Here is a 19,825-nt window from a genome sequence, read left to right on the forward strand (position 1 = left end):
CTTAGCACTCTGCGCTCTTGTCACTGTTGATACCAACAAGTCAGCTAGATAAACTATAGCAGGAGCAGCTAATGTGTTAGTTACTCATTTCTGCCGGAAAGTGACCTTTAAGTCTAGCAAAATCAATATTAAGATGGGCTGTGGCATTCTACCTTGTGCTATCCAGTGTTAATTCTCAGAATATATTATTACATTCTTTTAATTATTCAGCCACCTTATATGCACTGGAAAGAATGGCACCTTTTGAATCTGCTCACTTGTCACACGGCTCTTGGCAACGGTAAAGCTCCACTGGTCAAAGGCCCCACTGTTTCCCAGGTGACAAAATGGAAAGTACCTCCAGTTCAATTATAATTGCTCACTTCACGGTCACTAGACAAAGTCAGAATGGCAGCTCAATAATAGAAAATAACATCTAAATAGATTCAACATAATTATATTTTTTAAGCAAGATTTAACGAGTTTATACTTATTCTTAATAATCTTTTAATGAAAAGAAAAATGTACCCGAAGGAAAATAATGTTACAATGCTTAAAGGTTAATAAAAGACCTAATTAATAAATGGGCCCTTTTCAGAAGCAGCTTGATTCCCAACACAATGCATTCCCGTTTTTTATATATTGATCTAATAAGGCAGCAACAGTACAGTTCACTGTGACTATGGCTTACAAGGAGTTACATCACCTATTCTGATCTCACAGATTAGCTGCATTATTAGTTGAAATACTCCTGATTCCACCTCCGCCAGGATGGCCTTTGCACGTTTTGTTGGATTAAGCCTTCAAATACCAACAGCAGACACCATCTGTTCATGTTTATTTGATACACTCTACCTAGAATTAAACTGTACCAAGATAAGCTTACATATGAAATATCTGCCCACTGAGGAAAAGGTTTACTTTCCTAGACTTGCTCATGCCTTGCGCACCATGCTGCTGTGATAGTCTCGTGGGTCCATATTTATAAAGCGTCTCAGAACTAGTCCTAGGAACTGCACTAAAACATGTACTAGGATAAACATTTTGTCCTACCTCTGAGTAGGACATAAGAAGTATTCATGAAGTGTCCCTACACCTACTCCCATAGGCTAACTAACTACTGTGTCACTTAACATGGTGACACAGTAGTTAGCACTTCTGTCACACATCTCCAGGAGGAAGACTGGATTCCACGCACAGCCACAGTTTGCTAGTGACGTTTCACAATTACTATGTATCTTATGAAGGTATTCCTCTGGTTCTGTGGCTGTCTTTTCACATCAGAAAGGCACCATGTATATAACTGACTTGTCAGTATTTGTAAAATGGACCAGGGTGAGTGCTTGTAAAGCTCCTCTCCTATTAACTGTTTCTAAGTTCTTTGCTGGATCTCACTTTATGTTTGCTGTTTCTGTGCACACCCTGAAATGGAATAAAGATGGAGACATAAAAAAATGGGACAATTATTCAATAGATTACTTATTAGAAGGCCTGTAGGCTTTGGTAACATGGTCAGCTGCAGTTTGTGAGCATTGTAAATGTTTAGTAGGACTCTAAATAAAGTCACATATATTTAGTTGTAATTACCTCCTGTGTAAGTATGTCAATGGCATTTCCTCATGTGTTGCATTTGTTTGGTTTTGGGCCACAAAAGCTCATAACTCTGACATAGTTGAGATTTGAATTCCCATCTCCATGATAGGAAAAACAAGTTTCAGTTGCCAAAAGATAAATTCACAGTCACAACATTAGTTTCTTTGGTCTCTTTAAACTGCAATATCTCAAGCCAATTGAAGGCCTGAAAGAATAAATAACTACACAAATGTAACTTGGATCTTCATAAAATAACTCATCCCATTTATTTTCAATTTAGTGGCTACTAGATTGCATCCTCTTTGTCAAGTTCTGATAACTTCAGCATTAGAACTGTTACAGCTAATCCTTCCTTATGGAAGTGCATTTATTTTCTAAACCAGTTTACTGATTCACAGGGAGTGACAGCATATCCATGCAACGTCAGGACAAACAACAGGAACCACCTATGAATGGGGTGCCACTACATTGTATGGCATACTTGCTTAGACACTCATAAGCACTAACCCTAGATAAAGTGAAACCCATAAATCTAAGTGATATTGGACAGTACAGTGTCAGAAGCGAACCCGGTTCCTTGAAGATTTTAATCCACACAACTAGCCACCACATCAGCACAATGCCCAATTACTTATCCATTTTTACTGTCAAAAGACCTTTATTAAATTATATAGAAACAGGTCTGGGGCTTTTCCTTGCAGCATCGAAAGCAAGTTTGGAACTAATTCTGGACTATGTGCCAGTTTATCACATAGCACACTCACACACATTCATATTGAGCTAATGTAGGCTTGCCAGTTAGAATAAACTGCACACCTTTGGGATGTAGAAGGAAACTGAAAAATGTGGAGAAAAAGTACTTGGCCACAGCAAGAATGTACTAACTTCACACAGACAGTATGCAAGCTTGGAATCAAACCCCAAATGCTTAGAAGCACCAGCGTTGACCACTGTGCCACCATCCAACCATTCTCTATTTTTTTATTCTCAAAAAAAATATATTCCATATGTAGCACAAGACTGAAATATTTCTCTATGTTAAGGTTAATTTTAAAAACTTTTCTGAGAACTGACAGGGATATGCTTCATGGGCAACCTGTCAAAATCCAGATGTGTTCTATATCCAAAGCTAAACATATAGCTCACTCTTCACACTCTCCGCTCTTATGGTGCTAAAACTCTTGCCATCTGAATTACAAATTTGTCATATGGCTGTCTATTCCTATAAAGTTGGACTTAAATGTACATCACTCTCATGGTTATGATTATGTTCAGCCTCCATGGAGCAGCATATCTGCTGATATTCCAGTTTCTTCATGAGATTAGCATTCCCTGCAGGGTGCCTTTTCCTCTATCTTTCTGAAACCCATTATATTTAACAAGACCATATTTATTTTAATCACACCTACGTCATTCCCTAGATGTGACTCATGCTGATCCAATTACAACAGTCTAGAAAATCAGAGTTTCAAAGGTGAGCACCCTCACAATCTCTTCAGATCCTTTTTGATATAATGCAAGATAATTATTGATTTTATAAATGTTATAAAGTCACCCTCCACAAAAAATATAATCATTTTCTAAGAACTAAACATAAATTGTGAGCCAAACTTTGCAATAAACCACTTTATCCTAAATTAAACTGATTATTTCATCAAATGTTTTATCTGCTTTTCCTGGTAAAGGACACGATGGTAACAAACTCAGTTCGCACTAACACTGATAAATGTAAAAACATCATTTTCATTTTGAAGTTATTCTGGCAACACAAATGTTTTAAGATGTTTCTATAAAGGTTTTTAATGAACATTGAAATGGCAAAAACATATATGTCTTGCCTAGTGGGCATGTGCAGTTTGTCAGCCAAACACACTGTTTATTGACAGAGCAAACCCGAAGTAAATCAAAATACTAAAAGAACAAGGAAAATACAAAAGAGATGTATTTGTCTGGTCAGTGGACAGACTTTTGAATACAATTGCTTTTAAAGGTTACCAATGAATATAAGGTTACCAAAGCTTTGGAAAATGTAAACTGGGAGTTCTGTTGAAATAAATAAAGGAAAATATTTGAGTGTTTCAAGATACAGTACCCATCATTTAATGCAAAGAAGTTAAGGAATGACTACGCTACCCAATAACAATAAGATCACAGGTAAACAAACAGAACTTAGTGCCTGATCATATGACAATTATACATTAGCATTTAAAAAAAAAATCTTTGTTTTTCCAATCCAGTATTTAAGACATAGTATTTACAAATGTATGCATTTTGGAGAACATTTTCTAAACACTACACTTTCTGTGGTTAAAAAAACCATTTCAGTGTGACTGTAACTTGTCAAAACGCATTGAAAAAAATGTCTTTTCAAATGTATTTGTGTTAGTGTGGATTATGTTTGCATTTGTTGGATCAGACCTTCATAGATATTTGATCTCCAGCTTTGTCTATTGAATTTATACAGTAAACATTCACAGGTCAGCCCATGAATGCAATAAATGCAATATCTCCAGCATGTCTTTCCCATTGGAATACCTCCCAGGGTAGGCACCTCAGTACATTTGCAAGCCACTGCAAATTTTGCGATGTAGAAGTTCTGAAGTTCTCTCGTATTGCTTAAGTCTTCACCCTACCAAAAATACTGAGTCACAGAACCTTGAACCGATAAATGATTTCAATCACTTGTACCCACAACGTAATTCTTTCAGTCTCTACACAGAGCCTGGAAATAAAAGTGAAGATGGGATGTTGACTGACTGAAGTGAGGTGCTGCACTGTAACCACCAATACAGCATCTGTAACTCCAGTTCTGGTTAGTCACACAATCACCCTCACTCACATCCAAGACACTAAAGCATCTGAACTGCTCCAACTGCCACAGATATTCATGCATCGGCCAGCAAACAGCAAACCGCTCTTTTTGGAGTTTAATGTTGACACAACATTCTCATTGTGTAGGCACTGCACAGAAGCATTTTAGAACTGTTACAAACTGTTATATACTGTATATATTGAATATACTGTAAATAAGGAGACTTTATTTTCAAACTGCATAATGTTCTTGTGGTACTAAGCCTGGATTACTATAGTTCTGGTCATACTACAAAAAAGACACACCAGCTCTTGAAGCTGTCCTAAGAAGAGAAAACCTCCAGCATCCTGGCACTAAAATGCCCAGAGAAGACTTCATGAGGACATGATAGTATAATCAATAAATGTTATTCAAAAGAATTAAAAAAGTAAGTCATATACTCAAACGCACAGCTCGAAATTAAGGGGAAATGCATTTAAGTTCGGGGATCTACTACGTGAGATTGTGAATGCTTCTGCTACGCAATTAGCGTGGAGGGTGAGGGTGCAAAAAAAAAAAAGACGTCAACTGTGACACAGAGGATGGTATGTGAGACCTTTAAATGTATCATTAGGATGTGGAATATGTGGCACTTGTATTTCCTATGCGAGAAATGGATGAAGAAAAGTGACATGAATATTTGTTGTACATGTCAGCATTTAAGTTTGATGATTTGATTCAAACCATTCATCAGACATCGAAGCACGCAGATTACTCCTGTTGGAGCTGCAATGCAGCTTGCTGTCATATTTTGATATTAAACAATGATGCTGATGTCATCGTGGTACTGCCACTTGCGCACGCGTTGAGTTATTTTCTGATGACGTGCTCAAAGGACGTGTCAAAACAATGCTGGAAACGTGTGGCAGCCATGATGCATATGCGTAAGTGTTCTGAGTGTGAAGTATAAGCCGGCCCTAAGACTGAAGTCAGGAAGCACTTCTTATAACAGTCACTGGAATCTGTGCAAACTACTGAGTCATTATTTGAAGTGGAAACATTTCAATGTTCAATTTAAATCTTTAAAAAGATTTTCAAATGCCCAAATTTATTGGACTTATATTAGCTTCAAGAATGCAAAAATAACTTTTACTCTGCAACTACAGGGAATGATTGGTATATCAATGGCTCTGGAAACATGTTCTATTTTAGAAACTTAAAAGTTTCCACAAAGTATAAAATTATACATTTGTTTCACAAATTCATGGATATTGAGAGGCGTAATCCTGGGACACACACCCTGGTTCCCTTTTCTTAAAAAAACTGGATGCCGGCCCTATTTGCCAAGTCTCAAAAATGTGTGTTAATGGAGACACCCAGACAACGTCTAGTGGTGTCTGCTTCCTGCATTTTCTAAGGGATCTGATACACCCCATAAGGATCACTGAAGCAACTATGGGTTTTTTTTTTGTCATTGTACTTAGCTCAGTTCCAGAAAATAACTCAGTCTTACCTGATGATTTTGACACTGCATCCTACTAGAAGGGTGTTTCTACTGGGTTCAGCACAGCCTCAAGGTGCTCCCTTCATTACTTGATATCATCCCCAGATGAGACTGACTTTCCCCGCTTTTGCTAAGAACAGTGTTGTTGATGTCCCACTTACCTCTCCTTAGTCTTTGAATGGTTTAACAAAACATATTCGATGCCACCTAAAAATAATTCTGTTTGGCCTCACTAAACTCCTGCCACAAATGGACCTTCATGTTGGTAACTCTGAATCAAATCCAGGGACCTGCATGTGAATATTATATGAAGAGTTTACTTTTTTCCTTAATATTGACAGTTTCACTGACTGCTACTGTCAACCCATAGGAGTAAGGTTTGCAGCTATGAAAAGACCCAATAATTTTTGCCTATAGATATTTGTGGTTGGCCATATTACTGGGGTCTTGGACAAGCTCCACTTCGACCCTCTACAGTCCCAGAACTCCCCATGATGCAGTAGAAGCTGTTTTAAAGATGGGGTCTAGTGTCCAAAATACACTTTGGTAAAGATATACTGATTAATAATCTTATGCTTATTATTGATAATCCAGATGAGCAAAGGAATCGAATACCAGTTCACCAGTTATAATTAAATCAGGACGTCACTCTGTAGTAATACAAGGTGAGTGGTTCCTATCAAAGTACTAAACCCACTGTCTCTTTAAAAGCTGAATACTATGAACAGGGAAAGGCACAATAAAAATACAATTTATTATTATTTTTATTAAAAGTTGACAGGTGCATATACACAAACAATGGTCAAAATTTTCCTCCCTCACAATAATCTTATCTACAGAAACCAGCTATACCAATGCAGTATCCAGCTAAGGACTTATAGGCATCTCCACAACTGCTTTGACCATCTCATGAAGGAAACTTCAAAGTAGGGAGACTCGTCCTAAACAGGAAACCAGGCCCTACAATCAGTGCTGCACGCAGATGTGAAACCAGTTACATTTTCTCAAAAATTCTTCTTCCTTCTGCATGAATGTCTCCATTCCGGACAACTTCAATAGAAAAGATTTCATCAAAAAAATAACTTTTTTCTCATTGGAGAATTTACATTTTATGATCTAAGAGCTGATTTCCATAAATGTCTTTAAACAACATGAAGATAGATAGATAGATAGATAGATAGATAGATAGATAGATAGATAGATAGATAGATAGATAACAAAAGACAATAACAGTTTTGGAAGTGTTGTTGTATTGTTAGCAGGGTGGCATAGTTGGCACCATTGCTAGTATTTCTGCCTTTCACTTCCAGGGTCACTAGCCGTATGAAGTGTGCACTTTCTAAGTGGCTTACATAATTTGTCTATGGAAACTCCAATTGATTGCTATATCCTAAAGATAAAAAGGCTTACCGGGATGAGGTGGACAGTCTGTCATACTGGTGTCAGGACAACAGTCTACATCTGAATTTCAGGAAGACAAATGGAGCTGATTGTGGAGAAAATACGAGAAGCACTACCACTCTCTCAGTATTAGCATCACCCTGGTGGAATGGGTGAAAGCTTTCATGTACCTTAGAGTCTACATCACAAAGGACCTAACATAATCCAAAGACACTGACACCTTGGTAAAGAAAGCACCACAACATCTTTATCACCTCAGATGCCTCAGGGATTTCAAACTGCCCTGCAAATTACTAAAGAACTTCTACACATCCACCACTAAAAGTATTCTGACAGGTTTGGGAACAGCATGCAGAGCATGGTGTGATCAGTTGAACACAACACTGGGTGTTCATTCTCTAACTTCAAGGACATTTACACCACTGATGTCAGGCTACAGCAAATAATTATCAATGATTCCAGCCATCCCAACAATGACCTCTTTTGTGTACTGAAGTCAGGTAAATGCTACTACTGCCTACAGCCCACTTCAAAAAGACTGAGAGCTTGTTCCCACAGTCCATCCTCATCTTGAAGAAGAAAAGTGTCTAGGTCTACACGATGCCCTATTGTTAACACTCTCATATTAAGTTGTTTAAGTTGTTAATTTAGTTAATATTTATTACTATCACATATTTAAAATTCTATTAATGATGTATATTTATAAAATCATGTATTATTGCTACTTTATTCTTTTTAAATGTGCAGTTGAGCAACTACACTATGTATTGTACTTTATGTAAAATTTGTATGTAACAAATAAAATTAGATTTCATTTTTATTTGTATGTTTAAGTAGCTACATTAAATTGGCCTCGAATGTATGTTAGTTGGAATAAAAGTATCTTATGAACTTCAATTTAGTTCAGGGTTTGTTACTGCCTTATACTTAAAGCTACCCAAATGGACTCACTCTCATCCCACCAACTATGCATTCTGCACCAGACGAAGTGGGCTCAGAACATATACAGTGGTTTTAAATGATTAGTTCAAAAAGGGCAACAAATGGGGGATCCTGGATAGAAAGTTTAATTTTCCAGGAATTAACTATTAAATTGGGCTACAGAGAATGTCAAATTTTAAATAGAAAACACTAAAGCATTTCAACACATTTTTTTCTTTGATGATACAAAAATATGCTTATATTTCTTAATGAACTGTATATGAACCATTTTTAAATAAACATGAAAAAAGTAAATGTACATAACAGTTATATGAAGCAACAGTGTGCCCCGAAAACCACCCAAAGATGATCCTATAAAACATTCCATAAAGGAAACTGTAGGGCAAGAGGGACTCAACATTTATACAAATGACAATGTTTGTTTTCTCATACCTTATGATAATTAGCAACACCAGCCTGGATCATTGTCTGTTGAGTGCTAATGATCTTCTTCCTCTTTCTGCATTCCTCCTTCAGGGATTTAATCTCCTCTGCTTGTTTCTCCATTTCCCTCATCATCTGCTCTTTCTCACAGGTTAGGGCATGCACCTTCCCCTCCTCCACCTGCAAACTGCAAGTAAGATATTCCTGGGAATGCAACAGATACTCCAGCATGAGCTGTGCCAGTCGGAAGAGTTTTAGAAGAACTGAATCAACAGGATTGTGGCAGTATGCGCATTTCTCCCCATCCATGTTGCAAAATGTCACACACATGATGTTGTCCTGTAGTGTGTTTAAGTCTAGTTCACTGGCCACCCTGTCTACATCAATTGAATTGATCCGTCGGTAATCCACACCTTCGCGCCGGCTGCGAAATTTGAAAGCTGGGAGCTGAGCTCCCATCATCATTGAAGTAGTGGGGACTTCTGGCATGTAGGCTGCAGGCTAAAGATGGAGGAGTTAAACAGAAAGGTGGATCATTCGCTAATCAAGTCCCATGTATGTCAAATGGCACGGTGGATAAGACAGGTCCTGGAATTAAGCAAAAACAAAGAAAATTAGAATCGAAGCCCACAAGACTCTTTACAAACAACATAGCAACACATTTACCATATCCATTGCACTAATGATGCGCGTTCTCTAATGGACATGATAAACTGCAAGATGAAACATGTAGATTTGACACTGACAGCCATCTCTTACTGATCAGTCTAGGCATGCTCCTGGCGCGTCGCTCATTGCATTGCATTTTCTTTTTTGGATCTGGTCTTACCTTCTCCGTGTTGAATAAAGGGCCGTTCTATCAGATATTCAAACAAGAGCCGAGTCTCCTCCTCTGGCTTTATACTGCAGCAGCGATCGGGGCGTCCCAAGAGTCTCCATGGTTACCGCGCGCCGCATCCCAGCACGGAGCTTCAGCAAAAGGTGTTAGCATTCAGCAACCTTTGAAGTGCATGCTAGAGACGGGAGGTGGGGGTACTGAGAAGTCACGTCTTGGGGCTGAGCGCACAGGCCTTAGGCACCGGACTAAAAGCACGCGCGCCGGAGGGCCAAGGATTTAACATATGGAGACCTTCTTTGTAAAATACCGAAGCAGCTTTGAGTCACACGTGCTGGGCCTCACTGTTACTCGGGGGCGTCGGGTTTCTCCCTTCTTCGTCGTAGTAACTCAACACACGTCATATGTTATGCTTTATTAATTTGTACAAAATAATCGGGAATGTACTGTAATCGTGATAAACGTCGATTCGCGTAATTAAACCCAGATCGCCATAATTAAAATATGATTGCACTAAGGATCTATATATTTACGTGACAATTTAGTTGGAGTTGCATATAGGGAGTGTGCATTACAGCAAAAGTTAATTCCTTTCTTTCCATCCATTTTCTGAAAAAATGCCTTTTTCATTATTAGTTAGGCTGAAACCAATGATACTGGATAAACCCCGTCCAGAAGGCCTGTTTTACGATAGATTACGTTACGATGGATTGCGCAATATTCTCCAACCCACTTAATCCAGTTAAGGATCGCCTAGTCTAGTGCAAAGGCAGGGACCGAATCTAGATGGAACGCCAGCTGTTTATATGGGCACATATAACTTTTGTGGATTTTAAAGGAATATTACAGTGCATGGAGTAAACACACGCAACTGTGTGAATAAAATGGTAACGGCGCCACAACGATGCAGATACGAATCAATGATTTATTCTCAATTGAAAAAAATAGAACTTCTTAGATGCTAACTCATACCCCGTGTGCGACCAGTGCCGGTACCACGAACTGCTTTAACAGGGTTAACGTACCGTAACAGAAAAATACTGTATATATTAGCTCGCTGAGCAATATAAAATATTTCTAATTCACTAATTTGTTCATCACACTTTGGCTGTTATTTACATGCATTTTAGCAATATGTCTACTATAAAATCGAGTGTCCTCTATCTATTTCTGATTGTGTTCGTCCCAATGTAATCTATCCCTGTAGCAAGTCACTCAAAACAAATGAACTGCACAGTACCAAAACGTTTTTGCTAAGTGCTTTGCTTGTATATCGTTATTTTTGAGCTTGTATATCGTTATTTTTGAGCTTGTATATTACTAAAGTATATCTTAGTCTTCTCTTGTCAAATTAATGCCAATTATTATTTTCCCGGTCATTTCCATGTAATCTATACGTTTCCCTTGTGTGCACTGTAAAGCATCTGGGACTCCGTGTGAAAGGCGCTATACAAAGGTTGATGTTCATCTTAGTTTGTCAGTCTACGGTGAGTTCTTGCATCCGAAGGGGATCCTGAATTGAATTATGTGGGTCTGAATATGTTTGCTATGTAATGTTTTGTTTAATTTCGAAATTACTTTAGTATTATGGGAATATTACAAGAGGGTGATAATTTAATATATCTTGGTCACTTAATGATTAGTATAAATGCACATCAAGTAAGCATAACAAATACGTCTTTTAATAGCACCTTTGACATCAAATACTATTTTAAAAGTACCACAGTAAAAATCGTTGAAGGGCACAGTTGAGGATGCCTATTAAAAAAAATCAACCCTTACATCCGATATTGTGCTATGATTTTACTATTGACATCCGCTATTGCATACTTAATATGCATTGTTTCCTTTCATTTCCTTCGCGCGTCTCGTATTCCTCGCATACCACTCTGGGATTAATACTGTATCATATATGATAATTTTGCAAAATTAGCATTTTTAAATTAAATATTTCGTCACTCTTGTATTTCCTTTTATATAATGTAGTTTAACTCAGAGATATTCAGTACTTTATCGTGGACATTTTAAAGACTAGAAGAGCCTCTTTTCAATACACACTAACAAAATTTCTTGTACCCTAAACAAAAGTAAACATGTTTCCCAAAGCCATTTACTATTAAGTTCTTGCGATCCTTTTTCCTGATCCATAGTTCTTGGAGACAGTGTGGCGGGGGCCAGAGCCTATCCTAACAGCATCATGCGCAAAGCTAAAACAAACCCTGTATGAGAATATGTCCACAACTGGGCATTTTGAGCATCGCATTCAAGCGTTTTCACATGAACATAGCCAAGTGCATGTTGATTAAAAAATCCCATGTTACATACGAGAAATCGGTTATCTAAAAAAATGATCACTCCCATAACCAATGTGCGAAAGGCAGAAAAAATTACCCTGTAGTGCCTTGAGGGATAAAAAAGATAAGAGGAACACATCATAACACTGAAGAACAATTGCGTTCATATGGTTGCAAATAAAACAAGCCATAAATTAAGAAAAAAAAAAAAAGAAAAACATGACATGATATAAAAAAAGAAAGTCAAGATGTGGACAGCTAGACTAGATATTTCACCTCCCACAGTGTGAATCCTTCAAGGTTTTAGTTCAAACATTCAAAAACATGAAAAAATGGGAATGGACGAGTCCATACCATTTCGCCAATAAAGAGCTACTTTGCCAAATGCTTAGCTAGAGATCATTTCACGCTCGATGACTCATTTCAGCAAAATCGCAAAGCAAGGCAGTCCTGCAAACTATTTTAATGTTAATACAAGTTTACTGAGACCGGTCATGCCCCTACAAAAAGACTTTAACTGAAACAACCTAACATGACGAAAAATCCAAAGTATCGTTGTCTCCAATAATCATCTGCTGTGCCAAACTCTTCTCGTGTTGCTGGGCTCCGCAGGTTAAAGCGTTTTCCTGCGTGGAGCGAACACGATCGTCAAATCGGGATTTCTGTTCTTTCCTTTTCACCGTGGTAAGGCAAGCTCTTTCGAGAAAAAGGAAATCTTTGACTAACGGGAAAGCACCAGGCAGGCATGCATTAAAAATACGAGCACTACGAGAAGAGCTGTGAACTGGGGTGGCCATAGTACTTACCCCATCCCACTGAGGCCTATTTTGAAGTTTCTATTAGGTGCAGTTTTCAAACTTTTTTCTTTTCTTTCTTGAGAGTATTTTTAGAGAACGGGAGAGAAAGCGGGTGACGCAGACATTCCAAAACCTGTTCATCAGCAGCACATCAGCGCAGAGGGAGGGAGGAGGAGGAGGGGGAGAGGCGTGCGCACAGGGGGAGGATTAGAAGCGCTGCTCCCCCTCTGTCCATTTGCTTTGCCTGAACGTCTTGTAAAATGCAGCCTGCTAGGTGGGGGAGGAGTGGGCTTAACTCGCGCAGTTATACTCAATCAGATCAGTTTCTCAGTACACTCTTCAAAAGCCCAAGAAAATTCGGTAAAAAAAAATTTTTCCGTTCAGTTGTTTACATTTAAGAGAAGATCATAGTTGTCTTAGACAGAGACGATTCCAGTATGAGACTTTCATACTCTTCCTTTTTTACGTGTACGTTCCAATGGTCAGCAACAGTTTAAAAAAAGTTAAGTTCTCATTCATGACTTTGTGCCCATTGTTGAAAAAACACATTATTGCTTTCTGTAATCTCAAAAAGGTTCTGAAATACACTGGATAATAGAGGAATTTTGATCAGAAGTGAGAGTTTGGGAATATTATCAGCATAGATCGTATCTTTAGGGAGCAGCGTAGGGCGGAATATGGAAGTAGCGAGATTTTTGTTTTTCTGGCGTTTGCTAAAATTTACATTGAGGGCAGAAAACGAAGACACATGAACATACACGCTGTCAATGCAGCCTCTGCAAGTCATATAAGCCATATCATTTATTACACGAATAATTATTGATTTGTTTAGTTTTCAGATCGATTTTAATTTTTTAATTATTACTTTTTCCAATTTGCTGCAGCCTTATGTCATGCTTTTTCAGGATTTGTTTGTAGGGTTGAAGGTTTTAGGCTTCGGGTTATACTTTTGTTCAAAGAATAATGTGTTATCTTCAAGTACCGTAGGCTATCAACAAATGATAGTAAAACACAGATTTTGTAATAGTAACTTGGCATTCCTCAGACATCATTTTATCGAAACACTATCAGGCTAATATTATTATTAACTCTCCCTTAGCCTGCTGTTTGGGTTTGCATGGCACTCTCCTGAAAAAAAAAGCATTCCTGAGTATTCCTTTATTCTCATTTTAGGATGCACTACTATTTCACTCTGAGTATCTCCTCATGCCTGTTCCTTTTCATCTTCTTTCTCATCTTCTGTCTTCTTATTGGTTGTTTTTCACCAACCATCTTTCATTTTACTTTCTCTCACTGAATATACATCTGAACTTCTTTACAGGAATTAATCACTCAAACCAGAAACTTTTCTAAGAGGTGTGTATTAGCCTAATAGACAGCAGATTAACTAACACTTTGAGTTTAATTACAAGACATCATAATAATGGTCACTGTTAAGCCAGAAAAGCCCACCCATTTTCATGATAACAGAGAGGCAGAGTCTATCTCAGAACATGGGAAAGGCACTGTATAAATAAAATGTATTATTATTATTATCGTCCCGGGCTTGAACATGGCATGGATCCAGACAGGGAGCACGTGTGAACTCATGCTCACTAATAGTGGGTGTGTTTAGAGTTGTCTATTAACTGCTACTTTTGAGAATAATTTGGAATACTGTAAACTAAAAAAATGAAAATTGGTTCCATCTACTGTATACACATACTGTAAGTTGATAAGGAACAGTTCATATAGTCAATTGAGAATTAGATGATGTAGCAATTGGATGAACTTTAAGAAGCATTATCACCATCATTTTTCAAAGTGAGTGTAAAAGAAATGTTAAAGGAAACAAGAATTATAGTAAGATTATTCACATTTGTCAGAGAAAGGTTATAAACTTTAGTCGTTACCTAATTGAACCAGCAAATGATTTGAGGTGAAAAGTAATGTGAAACAGACAAAGGTGATTAAAGTAGCAAAGAAAGAAAATGGACGGCTAAATATTACAGATGAAAGGGAAAGGAGTTTAAAGAGTTGGAAGAGTTTTTGCTATACTTAGGTACCCTTTTAACTTTACTTGGTCACTGTAGTCAAGGAATTAGAAGCAACACTGCAATGACCAAAGAAGCATTCTGAAAGAAAATGAACCACTAACAAATTTCTTTTTGTCTAGAGTATGACATGCTATGCATGTGAGTCATGGAAAATGAAGAAAAAAAATACATAAAACAGTCTGAAAGCTTTCGTATTATAGGTGTGGCAAAGAATGATAAAAATGAATTGCATGTAAAGAGAAAACAAATAGGTATTTCATCATGTAGAAGAATAATGTGGACTAATCCTATTACTTATATAGAAAAACTGGATTTGCTATGGTGGCACGGTGGCACAGTGGTAACGCTGCTGCCTTGCAGTAAGGAGACTTGGGTTTGCTTACCGGGTCCTCCCTGCGTGGAGTTTGCATGTTCTCCCCGTGTCTACGTGGGTTTCCTCCGGGTTCTCTGGTTTCCTCCCATAGTCCAAAGACATAGAAGTTTGGTGCATTGACGATCTGAAATTGTCCCTAGTGTATGCTTGGTGTGTGGGTGTGTGTGCCTTGCGGTGGGCTGGTGCTCTGCCTGGGGTTTGTTTCCTGCCTTGCAACCTGTGTTGGCTGGGATTGGCTCCAGCAAACCCCCATGACCCTGTAGTTAGGATATGGTGGGTTGGATAATGGATGGATGGGATGGATGGATTTGCTATGAGGGAACATCAAGAAAACTGAACTGGATAGCAATATTAGATGATATACAGCAAGAAAGATCTTGCAGGTAGATGAGGAACAAAGCGTTTTCTTCTTCCCATTTTGATCACCAACAGACCTAAGCTATCCCTGCTGATGTTTCAAATTTCAGTACTATATCTGAAATCAGCACAGCTGCCATTCCTAGCTGGAGGTGAGTTTCTAATGCAGGATTCTGCAGACAGCAGAGACACTGTTGAAAGGACGATTTCAATGTTAAGAAAATGAAACAATTCATTTTTTTCTTCCAATTCCATATTCATTTTGTAAATGTATTTTAGCAACATAAATCTTTATAATAATGTATCATAGTTATTGAACAAATAAACACTGAGAAGATTCTATAAAAGTAAAAATAAACAGAAAGTATAATGGGAGTAGACAGGCTGTAAGAGTTGATAAGCTACACAATATAGTCAAAGATCAGTAAAATAAATGAAGGTAAAGCTAATGTAATATGCAAGAGAATACACCAGAATGTCAATATAAAATGTACTTGTAGGTGCAGAAGGAATAGTCTGAGAGTAGATAAAGTTTATTAAAACATGTTGTGTAAAATAAATGTTATATATATGTTAGCAAAAAATAAAGTCCTCCACTAGACTAGTTTTATTATTTATCATAAATACTGTATAACACACAAAATTTTAATGAAAATAAACAACATTTAAAGGTCACTACATTTGACAGTTTGAGTGTGAGAAGCACAAAGACTAAAGGTGAATGTTGAGAGAGTCGCTTTTGAGGACAGAAAGTATAAAACTGAACAGGAGGTGAGAAAGGCGTCTCGAAAGTAATGACAGAGTATCAGAAACAGGCTTAAAGTGAACACACACGAGGGAGGGAGCGCCAGTGAAGATAAGTTCATATACATGAAAATACAGAGGAAATGCACTGAAAGTATACATGGGGAAAGAGATAGCAAATATTTTTTATTTATTCTGTTACCTGTAAAAGTACCGTGGCTAGTTATTAATAATCACACTGAGAAAAGTACAAATTTAAAACCGGTGCAATTTCAAAGCTTTCTTTAGAAAGCATGTACTTCCATGTATCATAAAACTGCAATACATATATTTTGGCCAACTTTCACTATATGGAATGCCACTAATTAAACCCAGTAGAAAACTATTCCCTTTCACAGAAATTAAAATAATAATAATTAGGGATACACCAATACCATTTTTGTCAGGACCAAGTACAAGTACCGATACTTGTTTTACAGTATTCGCTGATACCGATACCATTGTAGTGTGACTGAAGGCTGGAAGATAGTATTTGTTTATTATGTCCATCAACTGTCAACGTCACTGTTAACATAACTCATAATTTAGAATAAAATAATTAAAAATTGCACTACAGTGCATATAACAGATTACAACACCATTTTTTAAAATGGCTCAGATTTTACAGAAAAAAAATAAACATCATTGGTTCAAGTCCTGTGGTGGGCTGGCGCCCTGCCCGGTGGTCTGTTCCTGCCTAGCGCCCTGTGTTGGCTGGGATTGGCTCCAGCAGACCCCTGTGACCCTGTGTTCAGATGTGGTGGGTTGGAGAATGACTGACTGCCTGACTGGTTCAAGTCTTTCAACATGGGGTGCAATAGCACAACACTGTGTTCACAGGAATTTTGCTACACATAACAAGAACATTTCTCTTACTGGTATCCCACTTTTTAAGATAGCTAGCTTAGTGGCATAAAAGTATACAGGTCAAAAGTCATTCGGGAACACCTGCCATAGGAAAGGTCTATTGACTCTTTTGCAAAGGTAAGTTGCAAATTCCTTTTGATGAACTAAACCATCTCTGCACGTCACGTACGGCTGTTAGTTTGTTTCTGGTTTGAATAAGAATATGTGACAGTGCACTGAATAATCTCTCACTCTCTACATTACAGCATGGGGCTAAAACATACTTCCTTGGCATCTGAGGCAAAGTGAGGAACCACACTTTGTTAACTGACTAGTACTTAACTGTTTTTTCTGAAATAGAAACTGTGGTATGTTTTCTACTGTATGGTAGCAGCTAGTAGAACACATCTCATTGATGCCACTGCATTTGCATCTGCCGTCTATTAAACATATGCCACAAACTACTTGGCCGGTCCTGTCAGGGACTTTAGGCAGGCCGGGTTGCATAATCCTGTCCAGCTGGCCACATCTTGGCCACATCTTGGCTGTATTAATGTTTGAAAAGAACCAATACTTAATATCTATAACAGGAAAAATGTTTTTATGATGACATGCATGCCAGCTTTATGTCCAATCAAAACACAATTTTTGATATGTAAGGATATTTTATGTAAGAAATTGAAGAGATTGTTCCAAGAGTACTTCATAATGAATTCTTCAAATTTATTTATACACATTCATGGTAAGTCTATTGCTTACACATGCAGTTAGAAAAGAATATCTATCTATCTATCTATCTATCTATCTATCTATCTATCTATCGGTGAGAATGTAGAATGGGAGAATGAGATATACTCCATTGAACACATTTTTAATAGTGAGTATATGGAATATTAAATAATGAATTGGGATAGAAATATGTGATCTTTCTTGGACAAAAGTAAGAATAGCATTGCTTCAGTAAAATAAAACATTTATATGCAGAGTAGTCTCAATATTGAAGCAAACACACGTACCAGTAAAACCAAAATCTAAGTTTTATGTTCAGTGTTTTTTATGTCACTTTTTTGTCACACTTTAAATTGGGCTTATTTTAAAACCTACATATGTACTGTATATGTTTGGTATCATTCTTTTCAGAGTTTATCAAACTTTAATGTGATGTTGTTAGATTTTCAGATACTTTATGTTTTTAAATTATAAACTAAAATATTAAGAACTCACGTCCCGTGAGACGAGACTTTGTGCCAAGACATTTAACCATGCCCAGGGCCGGAAATAAAAGACAAAGAGTAGGACAGCTGCTGTACAGGCTTTTAAATGTTCAAAGCGCAGCACAAGGTGCAAGTCATGCGGCACAGCAGCAGCAGCAAGCCAGCAGCTGATCAGGCAAAGAGGAGGTAAAAAAACCTGCATTTGTTTCCTATTGTATCACCGTTTAAGAGGGGCTTTGGAGGAGTGACTGTGTCTCCTTGGGATGTGTTCAGCCCCCCTCTTCACAACGCAAGCGGCAGAGACGTGAAGTGGGAGGCACGCATGGGGTAACCTGCTAGAAATAATAATAATAATAATAATCATCATTTAGCTTTGTATTGCATTAACACTAAGCCCTGCTCTTTCCTTTTCCTCCGAAGAACAATAAGCCTGGATTAAACAGATTTGAAAATGGATGCATGAATGGACACATTAAATTTTTTTATTTTTTTTTATATTTATTTATTAATTTTATTACAATCAATACATAGCAATCAAGTTTTACAAAAAAAAAAAGAATTATGCTAAGAACAGATCGATCCCCACCCTTGAGAGAGAGAGCAAGCCAAACGGTGTAAAATTTAAGGCTTTTAAAAATACCTAAATCAACAAATTCTCTGTGCTTTATAAAATCATTTCAAAATATTACTGATTAGATCCTGCCATGTTTTGAAAAAAGTCTGCACAGATCCTCTAACTGAGTATTTGATTTTTCCAATTTTAAATAATATAACACATCAGTTTCCCACTGACTTAAAAGAGGAGAGTTTGGGTTCTTCCAGTTTATCAGAATAAGTCTGCGTGCCAACAGTGTAGTGAATGCAATCACAATTTGTTTGTCTTTCTCCACTTTAAGACCCTCTGGAAGAACCCCAAACACAGCTGTTAATGGGTTAGGAGGGATTGTGAGTCCAAGACTGTCTGAGAGGTAATTAAAAATTTTTGTCCAGAATAATGTTAATTTGGTGCAGGCCCAGAACATGTGACCTAGTGAGGCTGGGGCTTAGTTGCAACGTTCGCAGGTTGGATCATGCCCTGGAAACATTTTGAGAGTTTTAGTCGAGACAGATGTGCTCGATATATAATTTTGAGTTGTATAATTGTATGCTTTGCGCATATGGAGCTTGAGTGAATTCTCTGCATTGCTACTTTCCACTCCTTTTCTGATATATTAATTGAGAGGTCATTTTCCCAGTGTCCTCTTGGATCTTTGAAAGGAAGGGATTGTAAAAGGATTTTATATATTGTAGAGATGGAGTCTAACTCCTTGAAATTGAGCAATAATTTTTCCAGCGTGGATGAGGGTGCAAGATGAGGAAAATCTGGAAGGTTCTGTTTAACAAAGTTCCTGATTTGAAGATAGTGAAAGAAATTTGTAGCTGGAATGTTAAATTTGGAATGTAATTGTTCATAGGATGCAAAGGCGTTGTCTATATAAAGATCTCTAAGCAAGTTAATTCCAAATTTTTCCAGATATTAAAACTGCATATGTTTGTGAGGGTTGAAAGAGGTGGTTCTTTTGCAGGGTGCCACAGAAAGAAGCTTCTCCGTCTTAAAATGCTTTCTACATTGGTTCCAGATTCTAAGTGAGTGGAGCACAATTGGGTTATTAGTGTA

At 37.5% G+C, this 19,825-nt stretch overlaps 1 protein-coding gene across 5 annotated transcripts in view; it reads right to left on the bottom strand.

The window, feature by feature from the left end:
* Nucleotides 1–12,760, bottom strand: part of dzip1 (DAZ interacting zinc finger protein 1) — an 83,573-nt gene extending 70,813 nt beyond the window's left edge. Inside the window, exons 1-2 of one of the 5 annotated variants that reach the window (XM_039745395.1) lie at nucleotides 12,569–12,760; nucleotides 8,643–9,221 (exon numbers count right to left, since the gene is read on the bottom strand). In XM_039745395.1, coding sequence (XP_039601329.1) covers nucleotides 8,643–9,122 — 480 coding nt within the window. In that variant the 5' untranslated portion in view covers nucleotides 9,123–9,221; nucleotides 12,569–12,760. Of the gene's footprint in view, nucleotides 1–8,642; nucleotides 9,222–9,379; nucleotides 10,426–12,568 lie in introns of those variants that run through there. The other 4 variants (XM_039745399.1, XM_039745396.1, XM_039745397.1 and 1 more) reach the window with 4 other exon arrangements.
* Between the last annotated feature and the right edge of the window lie 7,065 nt (nucleotides 12,761–19,825).

This window comes from Polypterus senegalus, chromosome 2, assembly GCF_016835505.1.
Source record: "Polypterus senegalus isolate Bchr_013 chromosome 2, ASM1683550v1, whole genome shotgun sequence".
In the NCBI taxonomy this organism is placed as follows: domain Eukaryota; kingdom Metazoa; phylum Chordata; class Cladistia; order Polypteriformes; family Polypteridae; genus Polypterus; species Polypterus senegalus.